Source organism: Eptesicus fuscus, chromosome 12 (assembly GCF_027574615.1).
Source record: "Eptesicus fuscus isolate TK198812 chromosome 12, DD_ASM_mEF_20220401, whole genome shotgun sequence".
NCBI classification, from domain to species: Eukaryota; Metazoa; Chordata; class Mammalia; order Chiroptera; family Vespertilionidae; genus Eptesicus; species Eptesicus fuscus.
Window position 1 is genome coordinate 7,064,890 of NC_072484.1, and position 14,563 is coordinate 7,079,452.

At 51.8% G+C, this 14,563-nt stretch overlaps 1 protein-coding gene across 1 annotated transcript in view; it reads right to left on the bottom strand.

Annotated features, from left to right (window-relative positions):
* Positions 1-418: 418 nt before the first annotated feature.
* Positions 419-14,563, bottom strand: part of DOK5 (docking protein 5) — a 136,662-nt gene continuing 122,517 nt past the window's right edge. Inside the window, exons 7-8 of the mRNA XM_008141193.3 lie at positions 9,672-9,792; positions 419-876 (exon numbers count right to left, since the gene is read on the bottom strand). Coding sequence (XP_008139415.1) covers positions 812-876; positions 9,672-9,792 — 186 coding nt within the window. The 3' untranslated portion in view covers positions 419-811. The remainder of the gene's footprint in view (positions 877-9,671; positions 9,793-14,563) is intronic.

Genomic DNA, 14,563 nt, shown 5'->3' on the forward strand with positions numbered 1-14,563 from the left:
CTGAATGGTCAGGGCCACCTTACTTCCTTGTGGAACTCTGCAGGTAAGGTCCTGGGAGACAGGTCCCGGGCTCCAGCCAGCACAGCCCTGAGCTGGCAGGTGCTCAGACCAGTTTAACGAAGGAGAGTGATGCCCAACCGTGCTCAGGGTGAAGAATGAGCTTTTGTTTTGAAACGTGTGACGCAGGTACTTCAAACAAAATAAAGGCTTTGAAAAAGGCAAGAGGGGCAATTGTGTGAAACACGTTCACTCCAGGGTCCTTTGAAAAGTTATTTCTTAACAGAGTAAGTAAGAGTGAGCCGAAGCCATGGTCTAACTGGCGATATAATGAAATGCAGTGGCCGATAGCTAACCAGACCGACCCGGTATGAGCAACCGAGGCATCGAGGACACACCGGTAACAAATAATGAAGGGCATTTTATTGTCAGTGCCGACCGTGACACAACTGAGACACAGAGGGGAAATCACAAGAACCACAAGGACTGAGAAGTGCGGGGGAGGGGGATCGACCATAGAAAATCACGTGTGGCGCCGACTCCTTCCTGTCCGGCTATAAAAGAAGTCGTTAACTGTAGAGCATGTTTCAATTACAACTAGGGGTTTTGTTTTTTGGGTTTTTTTTACAAAAGAAAAGAACCAAAGGGAAAGAAAGAGAGAAAGAAAGACAAATATGTATTGCAGTTTCCCAGTGACCACACGACTAGCCAGGACCCGGAGCTTCCTTCATCCTTCTCGCCGCGGTCCCGTGACCTCCGGTGGATCCATGCGGACGCCTCCCACGCGTGTCACACACGTGCTGGACAGTCGCTGTCAGTGCTCGGGGCGGTAGGCGGGGAAGGTCTCTGTCCGATGAAGCTTCAGAGGACTGGCCACATCTTTTCCAAAAAGAATGTTAGAACAGCGGTTACATACGTGTCCCGAAAGCCCACCTCCAGATTAGCTAGCAACACGCTTCTATGGAAGAGAAGTAAGTAACACGGTTCCCACTCACAGTGATTTGCAAATAAGACTCATGGGAGATTACGTAATTAACATATCATTTGCATGTGGCCTTTGCATGGGGCTATAATCAGATCACTGATTATTTTCCTCGACTTTTCTTTCTCAGTAACTCACAGGGTATTTGGGGAAAATGAGACAAAATCATAGGACTATGGAAACTTGACTAGGGCAGGCTTTGTAAACCTGACCAGAAATCAGACAAGTTTATGCTTATAACTAGGAAAACTTGCTGCAAAGGGGGACTTCTTAAAATCCATGTGGTCTTTATGATTTCTGGGTGAGGTTCCAACCAAGAAAGTAACGAAGTCAGGAAGTTAAACACACAAGGCCACGGGCAGCCCTCTGTGACATCGGGGCGTGGCAGCCTTCTTCCATGAAGACCCAGGTGCTACAGGCTTTAGATTTCACAGACTGTGCACGGGTCTCATGGCAACTCTGCTGCCTGTAGTGGGAAGACAGCCGCAACTAACAGGGATCGAAGGAGTGGGCGTCGATGTTCCACACACCTCTGTTCCCCTATATCAGTGATGGGCAACCTTTTGAGCTTGGTGTGTCAAACTTCGCCAAAAAACTGAGCATAGCTCGGGTAGTGTGTCACTTTGAGGAAAAAACTAACTCCAAGACTCTAGTCGCAAATGTTTCATCCTCAGGAGCAGCAAATGTTTCATCCTCAGGAGCAGCAAATGTTTCATCCTCGGCATGCGGCCGCGTGTCATCAGAAATGGCTACGCGTGTCAGTGCTGACACGCATGTCATAGGTTCGCCATCACTGCCCTAAACGGAGAGCGGCTGCAATCCCCCCAGCAAGCCCTAGTGTGCCAACATCTACAGAGATAACTGGATTTTATAAAAAAAGAGAGGTTGTACTGCCACCTGCTGGTTAAGATTACCAGGAGCCAAGAAATGGACACTGTGGGCAGGTAAAGGTCAACCTGAGCAGAACAAGCCTGGCCTGGAGCAGGGCACTCCCGGGAGCCAGAGGCAGGGGTCAAGCCTGCACCATCCCAGAGAGAGAGAGAGAGAGGGAGAGAGAGAGAGAGAGAGAGAGAGAGAGCACCGCAGCTCCACGGGCCGCTGCCCGCCGGGTCACGCTCAGAACCACGCTGTGTTCAAGCACGGGGCCAGACAGGAACATTGCTGGAGCCTGGGGTCTTGTTCATTCCCCGTTTATTCCATGACCACAAACAGCCCTGCCTCTGGCAGACCTCATGCCAAGCCTGTTTGTGCCTCCTCCCGACACGGTCCAGGACGAAAGGAAACACCACAGGTCTGCTGAGCGGTGAGGCCGCAACCCCCAAACAAAAAGGAAACAGAGATCACGGAGGCGGTATCCGCAGGCCTCCAGTCTGCACCGGGAGAAAGTTACATACCCGGGCAGGTAGTCCCTGGCACTCGGCAGCAGGGATTAGTGCAGAACCCCTGAACATTAACACACCCTACACCACTCCTTCCAGCCTCCCAGCCGTCATGAATACGAATTCTATTTCCTCTGCCTACATGCGTACACACATGCAATGGGAGATACACGGCATTCATGAGTGTGACAAGTAAAAATCCAGGCCCGGCTTTGTAACAGCCTGGTAACATTTCCCACAGGAAGCAGCCAGCGTGCAACAGCATTGACGCAACAGCCAAGTCCTCGCTCAGGTGCAGAGCCTCTCTGTACTCGGAGTCTGCGAGGACAGTGACCGATGGCATCCACCTGGGGTCAAGCCCAACTGAACGCACCTGCAGCCTCTGCCCTGGGCTCCCGGGGTCCCTCCAGCTGCTTTGAACACTGCTCTTAGCTCAAAGCCAGGGAGTGGATGGCAAGAGTCTCTCCATTCTTCGCAGTTCACGGGAAGGTCGCAGGCTGGCACTGCCCTGTGCCCCACCTGGGCGCAGCCCCGTTCTCTGGCCTGCACAGGCCACGGCACATTTGGGTGTGCTCGCCACTGTTCACATCACTGGGGCTTCCCACAAAGGGGCTCATGCCCCTGCCCTGCTGGAAGACGGAGGTGATGCTGGCCTGGACTCTGCCCCAGCGCACAGCATGGCAGACCAGAGGGCACGCAGCTGCCCCTTGCAAAGGAGGCATGCGGTTCACCAGGGCCCGCCGCTCCCCTTCTGCCCTGCCCCCTCTTGGTGTGGCCGCTGGTGCCTATAGACAGGCAGGTTTCAGACCCTGGTTTCTTTGTCATCTTCTCAAGATTGCTCAGCCCTAACTGGTTTGGCTCAGTGGATAGAGCATCGGCCTGCGGACTGAAAGGTCCCAGGTTCGATTCTGGTCAAGGGCATGTACCTTGGTTGTGGGCACATCCCTAGTAGGAGGTGTGCAAGAGGCAGCTGATTAATGTTTCTCTCCCATCAATGTTTCTAACTCTCTATCCCTCTCCCTTCCTCTCTGTAAAAAAAATCAATAAAATATATTTTTTTAAAAAAAGATTGCTCAAGTCTTACTCTACGTCTTCTGTCTTAACTGCTGCATGCACGATGTCGGCGACCGGGCTAGAACTGATTGAAACCCAACATTAACTTCTCCAAAGTAGCCACATACTCCAAGAATCTATGGTCCTTAAAACACATATGTAAATCACGTGGCGGAGCCAGTCCTGTGGAGCTGCTATTTCCATAGCATGCACATGCGTGGGAAACATCCCTGGTGGCAGAATTTCTACCCACAGACAAGGCCCCCTGGTAAAAGAAGTAGCCTGGACTAGGTGTCAGAACCCTGGAGTTCAGGGCCACCCCCTCCACGCACTAGTCATGTGATCATGAGCAGCTACTTGAACTCCAGGCATCTGGGTTTCTGCCTTCATTGGAACAGAGACGGTAGTCCTGTGCTTGCCAACTCGAACTGTTGCTGGGAGAACCAAACAGCACCCGGCTGTCTGCTAGCGCCCCTCTGCACCAGCCGCACTGCCTGCTTTCTGCTCTTTGAACCCCCCAGCTGGTTTCTGCCGCAGGGCCTTTGTACTTGCTGCTGTCACTAGGGAGCCTGATTCTCCCTCACCCTCAGTACGGCTGCCTCTTCTCAGACGTCCGGTCTTGGGATAAATGCCACAGCCTCCTGTGACCACCTGGTCTAAAGAGGTCCCTTTAGCATCACTCCTCCCTCCCAAATCAACAGCTCCACTTCACTATTCTCTATTACAAACACCTTCTTTTCAAAGTGACATGTGTCAAATTTCAAATTAAATCTATTTAATTATTGGCAATGATCTTTTTTGGACGATAAGCTCTAGGAGGGTGGAAACATACCTATCTAGTAGCCCTAGCGTATCTCCACCACCTCACTCTGTGCTTGGCAGGAAGTAGATGCTCAATAAACACTTACTGACTAAATGAATGAGTGAGTGAATGAATGAATAGAGAGGTGAAAAACGCAACTATTTACTAGATCGGGCATCTTGGACACGTTAGTAACCCTTCCGATTTTCAGGTTCTTCCCTACGAGTGGGAATAACACTCTCGGGGGCTGTTTTAAGGATGAAATTAGATAATGTGTCTTAAATGCTTCATGCAACACAGTAGGTCTTCGAGAAAGGGCTGCTTTCATAAAGATACTCATGGAGTATGTCTTGTCTCCCTTGTACGGAGCCCTTCACTAGTGGTATGTTAATGTTTGTTTATGGAAAAAAAGGAAAGAGGGGGCTTCACGCTCAATAAATTGGCACACCTCTGCTTTAAACAAGGCTAAACAGATTCTTTACTGAAAGACATCGCAAAGCTTTGAAAATGCTGACCTGCATGCTGAATCTTGGGAAAGAGAATGAACACACAGCATGTCCCCCAACCTTGTTGGGCATCCGTACTGCTAGGGGGGAGGGTGAAGATGACATGGAGCACAACTGGCAAAAGCGAGTCTGGGGTTACTTTGTGCATTGCGATCCTAAAAGAAGCTCCTGAATGCAGTTTCATGATACACCTCCTTGACATGTTGATTCTACATATTCCGAAATGTAGAGGTGGATTTCTACATGAACCCTGGAAAATGGGATGAGAGAGGGTGTGATAGTGGATTAAATACACCTTACTGTGTGCGGCATGCATCAGAAACAGTAATAATAAAGTGACAATTCCTAGACCAACCAGAAGGTGGCGCAGAAGGACTAGATTTAGGGAGGAAATGAAATATTTCTCAAATCAGATAAATTTCCCCCATAAGGGTTTGTATAATCTCCAAGATTACACCAGCCAGAGAAATTACAACTCACAAATACCAGCAAAACAAGAAGGAACTATGTGCCACGCAATTTTACCATGCGGCACACACAGAGCCATGATGTCATTAATTTTTTCCAGGGGTTGGGGAAAGGAAGGAAGAAAGCAAATGGTATAGCTGGAAAATAGAGAAACTTATTCCATTTTCCATGGAAATTACCACCCCTGATAACCAAGGTAATTTTAAATACTCTGTGAACAATCTATGTATTTTTTAATTTTAGAGAGAGAGGAAGAGAGATTTGTTGTTCCACTTATCTATACATTCACTGGTTGATTCTTGTATGTGCCCTGACCCCATGTAACCTGCAACGTTGGGGTATCAGGACAACACTCTAACCAACTGAGCTACGTGGCCAGGGCAATGAACAATGTTTTTATAAGGGAATGAGCTACTGGTAAATTGTGTCCCATACAACGCAGGCCACATGTTGACACTGTCTCAAGGAACACCGGCAACTAAAGGGCATTCCACAAGGAAAAATAAAAGGGTCAAATCTACACAGAACATACAGGTGAGGACTACCTCAGCAAACATGGGTACAAATTAATTAGCAGCATGACACATTTACGTGAATTCCTACACGCGTAGCAGAAGTGTGTGAAAACGGGTCATTGGATGAAAGAACCAATATAAAGCCCACTTGGGAGGCAAGTCCAGCACTGTCCTCACGCACAGAAGCAACCCGAGATCAGAGGCAATGTCTGCTGGGCAGACAACACAGGAGAAAGGTAAGAACTCTGATAAAAACCTGTGTGTTCAGTGAGAGCACCGTCTGCAGCAAAAAACGCCGACAGTAAAAGTTTTAATTATCGTCTTCAAAACTAGGACATGATTATCTCCAGAGCCCTGCAGTTGTGCCCACAGAGGCTGACAAGCATCTTCTCTGCAGGATCCCAGACACTTACTCTCCCCTCTCCCCGCTGACTCCACCAGAAGCACAGCCACCCCTCTCTCCAAATGACTGTTTTGTAAGCGCTACCACTGTGCTCCTTCGAAACGTCTGGACCCAGGAACTTGAACCTGGTTTTATAGTAAGAGTGCATTACTTTTGAGTGATGGGTGAAAGGATAATAAAACATAAACCTAACTCGACAGGGATGAAACCCAGACTTCACTGTGCCACGCTGGTTGGTTTGCGGCTTGTATCTTTGATAAAAACAATGCCAGGCCGAAACCGGTTTGGCTCGGTGGATAGAGCATGGGCCTGCGGACTGAAGGTCCCAGGTTCGATTCCAGTCAGGGACATGTACCTTGGTTGTGGGCACATCCCCAGTGGGAGGTGTGCAGGAGGCAGCTGATCGATGTTTCTTTCTCATCGATGTTTCTAACTCTCTATCCCTCTCCCTTCCTCTCTGTAAAAAATCAATAAAATATACTTTAAAAAAATAAAATAAAAAAATGCCGGGAGCTCCTGGAAGAGCGTGCATTTCTCTCTTGGCCGTGACGGTTTGCATCTCGGCTCCGTTCCACAGGGGACGCCGCCATTTCTCTCGTCTTGGAATTCGTGGATTAAGAGTCTTCGAAGGTCACCCCAGACCCATCCACTATGCACGGGCCTCCCAACCACCATAGGCGGCTCTGTGCGTGCAGGCACGTTTGCAAATTGTGTTGTTGTTGTTGTTAAAAAACTGTGACAGTGTGCAGCCAAACAGACGTATCCAGATGTGAACCCTGTCGGGGGGAGTCATAGATACTCTGGGCGCACATAAGCCATATGCTTACAGCACCTAAAACATCCTCCTTCAATTTAAAAAAGGTTTTAAAAATATTATTATACATTCAGAGCCCTGAGAAGACCCTTCGCCTGAAATGACTGCTCGGGAATGTGCACTTACGTTGGTGAAGGGTAGCTGGATTAGTCAGAGATCGGAAAGTGAGCCTGTTCTTCATACGGCATTTTCTGTCCAGATTGTCCCGAGGATTGCAGAACTCTGGGATATTGGCTAATAAATTCAGAAACTGCAACTTATGGAAGTGCTCCCTCCCTCTCAGGGCATCTCTGCAGGCACGAAGTTCTAGGGCCGTGGTCAGCAAACTGTGGCTCGAGAGCCACATGCAGCTCTTTGGCCCCTTGAGTGTGGCTCTTCCACAAAATACCACGACCTGGGCGAGTCTATTTTGAAGAAGTAGCGTTAGAAGAAGTTTAAGTTTAAAAAATTTGGCTCTCAAAAGAAATTTCAATCGTTGTGCTGTTGATATTTGGCTCTGCTGACTAATGAGTGTGTTGACTAATGAGTTTGCCGACCACTGAGCTAGGGAAATGATTCATGCACGCTATATCTCAGGACGTAAGGCAATTCCTCAATTTCCTCTCTATGACGCCTACATCACGCTGGTTCTCCACTTTCTTTTGCATTCCAGACACCTGGACTCTAAAAAGGTGTTTCCTTTTTGTAAAGATTGTGTAGGTACATGTAGAGAGTCAGGTTATACAACCATTCAATAGGTTTATGTGAGTATAAGTCCATATGCTTTATCTTATTGCACATTGGAAAAATATAATTATTGTAACAGCTTAAAGACCATGAAATACACTTAAACTAGATGTATTTAAGTAGATGAGACTGAACAAAATGGAGTGAATAGTGTAAGTGGCACACACAGGACAATGCTGTGATGATGTCATTCAGACACGGAAGCGTCTCTGAGGATGATACAGAACAGACGGCAGTTGTGACAACCCGACCTTGCCCGACTCTGTGCGCGATCCTAGCGGGTGAGGTATCTGTCCATTGTTAGCAACGCAGCCGCTCGCTCACGCACACAGCACTCGGGTGTGTTTTGCGCATCTCCCAGGTACCGTGCTCTCTGCTAGTGACGGAGCCTAAAGTCAGAGACTAAACCATAACCGCCTCGGCGCCCTCCTCACATCACACACGGCTGCTCCGTGCCAGGCGACGGGAGAACGAGTGGTGATGGCGAAGGAAGGCCCGGCTCCCCTGCCCTGGGCACACTGCCTCCCGCAGGCGCTGGCCGCCAGCCCAGAGGCCGCAATTGCACACGGAGCGGACACTGGTAAGGGCGCTAAGGAGAGCGAGTGCCCTGTCCGCGCCTGAGTCACGTCACCAGATGCCGGCGCTGGTGATGATCAAGCCTGGGAGCCCGGGAGAGGGACCCGGAAGAGCTCCTGGGGAGGCATGGCCAGCGGGAGGGGCGGGGCGGCCGGTGACCAGGCCCGGGAGCGGGCATTGGGGCTGAGCCCACTGTTGCCCGAGGTCACCGCTCATTGTCCAACTCAGGGGCTCCGCACACGCCTCCCCTGAGTGAGGCGCCATCTAGCGTGTGCCCTCTTGTTTCTGACCTCTTGCTCCCCATCAAAGTTCTCCTTCAGAGTCCCCCCAGGCCTCCCTATTCACAAATTACCCATGCACAGCTGTTCTTACAGACCATCAACAAAAAGCTGCATCTGAGGGAGTGAGAAAACGCTGACATGGGATTTCTAACAGCTCCTGTGGGGCCCTCCCGCACCTGGTTCGGAGACCCCGGCTTTGGAAGAGGGGCGTCTCAGGATCTGCTTAGAGGTGCAGCAGAGTCCGCACCCAGGACTCCGCCCTCCAGCAGGCTCCTAAGCTGAGGGCCACCTGGAGGCTTGTTGACACGCACAAGGATGGTCCCCATCCTCCCAGACTCCTCAGGTCTGGGGGGGGGGGTCCCAGAAATATAAGCTTTCAGCAGGTTCCCCAGTAGCGCGGGCACTGTCTGTGCTCCACCCACTGGACTGTTTCTGAGGTGTGGACCCCAGACCTGCCCAGACCGCCTGGGCACCTGATGACGTGCACTCTGCTCAGCCACAGCCTCCCGCTCAATCTCTGCCCTGTAAACAGCTTCCCCCAGACATCATGGCAGGGCTGTGCCTTGGGAGTGAGGCCCTGATGGGCCCTGGCCGGGGAGGAAGGGGCTAACCATCCTGGCACCCAGCAGCAGGGAGCGGAGCGGAGCCCCCTCTGCAGGGCTGCCCGTGCTGGCACCCTCGCCACAGCGGTCCTCCCGCCCGCACAGTCTCCCTCCCGCACAGTCACCCGCACAGTCTCCCTCCCGCACACAGGCTCCCGCACACCGGCTCCCACATACAGTCTCCCGCACAGTCACCCGCACAGTCTCCCTCCCGCACAGTCTCCCTCCCACACACAGGCTCCCGCACACCGGCTCCCGCACACCGGCTCCCGCACACCGGCTCCCGCACACCGGCTCCCGCACACCGGCTCCCACCACAGCTCCCATGCACAGGCTCCCGCACACAGTCACCCGCACACCGGCTCCCACATACAGTCTCCCGCACACCGGCTGCCGCACACAGGCTCCCACCACAGCTCCCATGCACAGGCTCCCGCACACAGTCACCCGCACACCGGCTCCCACATACAGTCTCCCACACACCAGCTCCCGCACACAGTCTCTCGCACACCAGCTGCCGCACACAGGCTCCCACCACAGCTCCCATGCACAGGCTCCCGCACTCACCCTGCAGGCGGTAGAGCTGGCCCGTGCTGTGCTGCCGGGTGATGTGCTGCCAGTAGGCGCTGCGGGGCAGGGGCACCATGGTGCTCAGCGAGGCGGCCCGCTCGCTCATCTTCATCTGCAGCTGTCAAGGCAAGAACGGGGGTGTGTTTCAGCGACGTGGCTGAGAGGGACCTGACCGCCCGCGGGAACACAGAGAGCTGACCTCCAGACCCCTGGAGGCGACTCAGGTCTCCATCACTCAGCACCTGGTCAAGGTGTACACACATGCACACACACTGGGTCACACTGGATGCATGGCCACTAGGCGCCAGAGGAAGGCAGATTTAGTCAATGAAAAGGGAGGCCTACATGTTGTGTCCCTGCACACCGCTGCGTCTAGAGAAACCCATCAGTGCTCACTGACAAACCACCTGGGCTGTGGCGCGCTCCGGGAGATGGACTTGCTTAGCATTTGCCAGCACAGACCGGGGACAGGACCCGATGAGGATATTATTATTATTACTATTAATTGCAATACCCACTTGAAGATTTTTTTAAAGAAAACTCCCTGCTTATCACGAGCCATCAGCACAGTAGTTCCAGGTATAATATCTGTACTGCGAGGAAAGCCCTGGTCCCGGGTGCCAGAAGGAAGCCAGGCCTGGCAGTCGGGGGAAGGAAGGCCTACTCTTGCACAAATTTCAGGCCTTGGGCCTTGGTATATGTATAAAAGGCTAAGGATTGTCTGACTGTCCGACCAGCCGGTACCTATGATGCGCACTGACCACCAGGGGGCAGACGCTCAACGCTGGAGCTGCCGAGCTCCGGTGACTTGGCAGCAGTGATTCTCCGCTGAGGAACCTGGAACCAGAGAGGAGAGAGCCCAATTCCTCGCAGGGCCCAGTGATTCCACCTTCGGCCGTGGGTTATGTTGTTCCTGGGGCACTGTCAGTCCTGAATCTGGTTTACTGCACACTTGTGTTTCCGTTCCACACCCTGTATGACAGCAACGTTGCAGAGTGCCTTCTCGCACTCCGGGACCCCTCAGGGGATGTCAGAGAGCTGATTTCAGCCCGATCCCCACAGCCAGGCCAAGGGACCCCACCTGCCAGGGGGACCCTGCTCACTCCTCAGATGCCTTGCCTTTCGAGCCACGGCGCCACCCCAAGTGCATCACCCCAAGGAGGGACCGCGGGAGGTTGGCTCCAGGGCGTGTCCGGCCTGTCTCGCCCAGTCCTGCCCTGCCAGCCACCACCCAGAACTGCCGGCATTAGTTCCTGCACCCGAGCCAGCACCATGAGCTGGAAGACCTGAGCGTGAGCTTTCTTTTTCTCCTCACCCCTCCTCACTCTGCAGACACCCTTCGAGCCATGGTGCCACCCCAGGAATTCTAATTAATTTCCTTTCAATGTGCAGGAATCGGTGCACTGGGCCACTAATAAAGAGGTAATATTTAATAGAATAAGAAATGTAATATAGGAAAAACACTTGGGAAAGAGCCACCACTTCGGAGTAGAAATTAACACTCCATTTGGAAGGAGTTAAAATTGGGTAACCTGGGGTATCTCCTCCATTTTTTTTTAACCTGATACACTTTTATATAGTTCGTTTTTCCTTTTAAGTAAATATATTGCTTTCACATTCAAAAGGAAAAGTAAAAATTACCCTAACCATAATATGTTTAAGTAGAGGTATTTCTGCTATAATGTGATAGAAACATTCCTGGAAAAAAATTCCCGTTTTGAAAATTGTTGGGGAAATCGGGTTATGGGAAGATCATTCTAAACATATGCCCATTTATTACCAAAGTCACTGTCACTTCGGGAGGCAGCCAGAGGCTGGGAGGTCACAGGAACTACAGAAAATGCAGGAATATATTTGGTTGAAAATGCTGGCTGAGAAGTCCAGGCTATAGAGAGAGGAGGGACTCTACCCCAAAAGTGGGTGCTGGAGCCCATGCAGCCACATGAAGGAAGGACTCCCCAGGCTACCTCCAGGCCCCAGCAGGCTGCGGGTGCTGGAGGGCACACCACTGTCCGCCGCTGCCGCTTCTAAGTGTCGGACAGTTCAGATGTGCACGGCCGGGGAGAGGAGGTGAGCCATTCACAGGGAGCCACAGGGTGGTCCGTGGAAGGGAGTCAGTATGAGTCGGAGCAGTCGATGGAAACATGTAGGAATAAGACTGGTAGAATAATGGGGGGCTAACAGGCACACAACTCTAGACCCAGGAAGCAATGTTGTTGAATGCTTTGTTCACGCATGTGTTCTCAAGCTCCCAGAACCTGGTAGACAGTAGGTGCTCAATAAATATTTGTTGAGTGAAAGAGTGAATCCAGCCAATGGTGTGGGAGAGCTTCTCAAACAGCTTGCAAAAGCCAACTGGTCCATGTTTCAGGAATTTTGTGAGTGAAGCTGTTAAATACAGCCATCATTAAATATTAAGTTCTATAAACTTAGTTAAATAAACATATGCATATGTATATAGCCATGTGTGTATACACATAAAACTCACTTCCTAGTGCTCTCACTAGCCTATGCTCCTGAGGTTATGGTGTGGACCGTGGTCTCATGTGCTCTTCTGTCCCCATCGGGGTCTGTGGTCTCACACCCCAAAACTGTCATCACTTATGTCAACCACCTGGCCCTGCAGGCAATGAATTTGCGATTCTTCCTCTAACCCAGTGCTCCCACTTACAGAGACAAGGGAAGCAATGGGGAAGATTCCGAATCCGCTGACTTAAGAGTTGGAACCTAAGTTTTAGGACTCCCTAGTTTGGGGCAAGCAACCAACATAGAAACAGACACCCGAGCCACTGCCTGCGGAACCTCGGCCGAGTCCCCTCAGCCTACAGCCTCCTCCTTCCCCAGCCTCTCTAACATCCTTCTGTGGCTCCCAGCACCCTCAGGCTCCCAGCCAAAGCTTCCTAGAATGGGGTCCTCCGATCCTGCTACCCCTCCAGTCTCATGGCCAAAAACACATCCAGGTCCAGCCAACTCCTGCACCGTGGCACCCACTCTCACACCTCCGTGCTATTGGAAACTCTGCTCCCCAAGCCGGAGAGCCGTCCCCACTGGTCACCTGGCTACACCCACCTTCCCTTGGGGTCAGCTCAGGGAGCACCTCCCCTGGACGCTTTCCTGACATCTCTCTTCCTTTGGTGGCATCAGGCGCTCCTATCAGACCCCACAGAGACCTGTTCTTACTCTGACCACTGTCTTGTGATGGCGCTACACCAGCCTGCATCCTACTACAGGCCATGAGCTCCTGACAGGCGGGGACCATACCTCTACTCTGTGTGTCCCCAGCACCTACCGAGGGCCTCCAGAGGCTTAACAAATGGGGGATGGATGGATGGATGGATGGATGGATGGATGGATGAGCAAATGGACCCAGCCTTTGCCCAGGCAGCAGGGAATACTTTTCGGAAATAAATCCTAATGAGCCTGGCTCATGAGAAGCCCTGCGAGCCCAGGGCTGAATCCCTGCTGAAGCCTCAGGTCCAAGTTAAGTGCACGTGGCCAGCCCTGGCTTCACGGATGTGGGAATAAGGCTCTGCCTCGTTCTATTTTGCCATTCGAGTGCTGAGCAGCAGTGAGCCTTGGGGAGACCCGCGCTGTGCACAGGCACGTGGGGTAGGGCAGTCCCCGGCAGGAGGGCAGCTCTGCATTTACCCATTCGATTAGCAGTGTCAATGCATCCACCAGGGAGGAGAGACAAGGCTTCCTGCAAGTCTAATACTCAGACGGACCCCCAACCAGCGATGCACATGGGCCTCTTCCTAACCAGCCTACGTGACTCCTGATCTGCCCCGTGGCCTAAATCAACGGAGCTAACTGATTGGGTTGTTTTTATTGATTGACTGATGAGAGAGAGAGACAGAGACACCGAGAACGAGAGAGTTTGTTGTTCCACTTATTTATGCGTTCATTGGTTGATTCTTGTTTGTGGCCTGACTAGGGATAGAACCCACAACCTCGGCATCTCAGGAGGACGCTCTAACCGACTGGGCTACCCGGCCAGAGCTGGCTGACTGGGTTTTGAAGGCACAAAGATTGCTGTGCTAGCAGGCAGGGAACGTGACCACAGGGTCGGAGACCCGCGTTCCCGTTTAGGTTTTTCTCCATGAGCTGTGACAGGGGACCCATCCGCCCTTCTTTGAGCCTCAAAGTCTCCTTTCTCACAGCACCTCCCTTCTAATGAGACAGATAATTAAACTAAGCAAATAAAAGTGATCAGATTAGCATAAATAGGAGTGCGGTCCTGATCCATGCTGCAGCACGTGTGAACCGAAAGCATGATGCTGAGTGAGGAAGCCACACACAAAAGGCCACATGTGTGTGATTCCATGTATAGAAATGTCCAAAGGGCAAATCCAGGGAGAGAGGCTAAATCAGAGGCCGCCTAAGGTGGGTGACGGCGAAAGGGAACGGTTTCTCTTTGGGGTGATGAAATGCTCTGGAATTGACTGTGGGGATGCTTTCATCACTCTGAATATAGGCCAATGCTCTAACCACTGAACACACCAGCCAGGGCATAACATTTAAACTTGAGTGACAACTGACCAAAGCATGGTCCCCATCATTATCAACAACGCAGACAGAGCCTTTCTAAGATGTCCCAATCCACAGTGAGGGGAGTGCTGATCACCAATAAAAAATCCTAATGAGCATGTGCAGAGCTTCTGAGTGAGACAAGGAAAACAAGCGTGCGCCACCCGTCATGTGCCACGCACCGCTGGTTCCTATCCTCCACATCTGGCCTGGCTGACGCTATGGGTCGGAGACAAGGGCTACAGAGCAGTGTGGAGTCCCAGCCGCAGCACCACGCCACATCGTCCTCTGGAATCCAACTGGTTCTGCGGCAGAGACTGTGTTTTTGGAAGCTGATCAGCACGACAGGATGTAATGGTTCG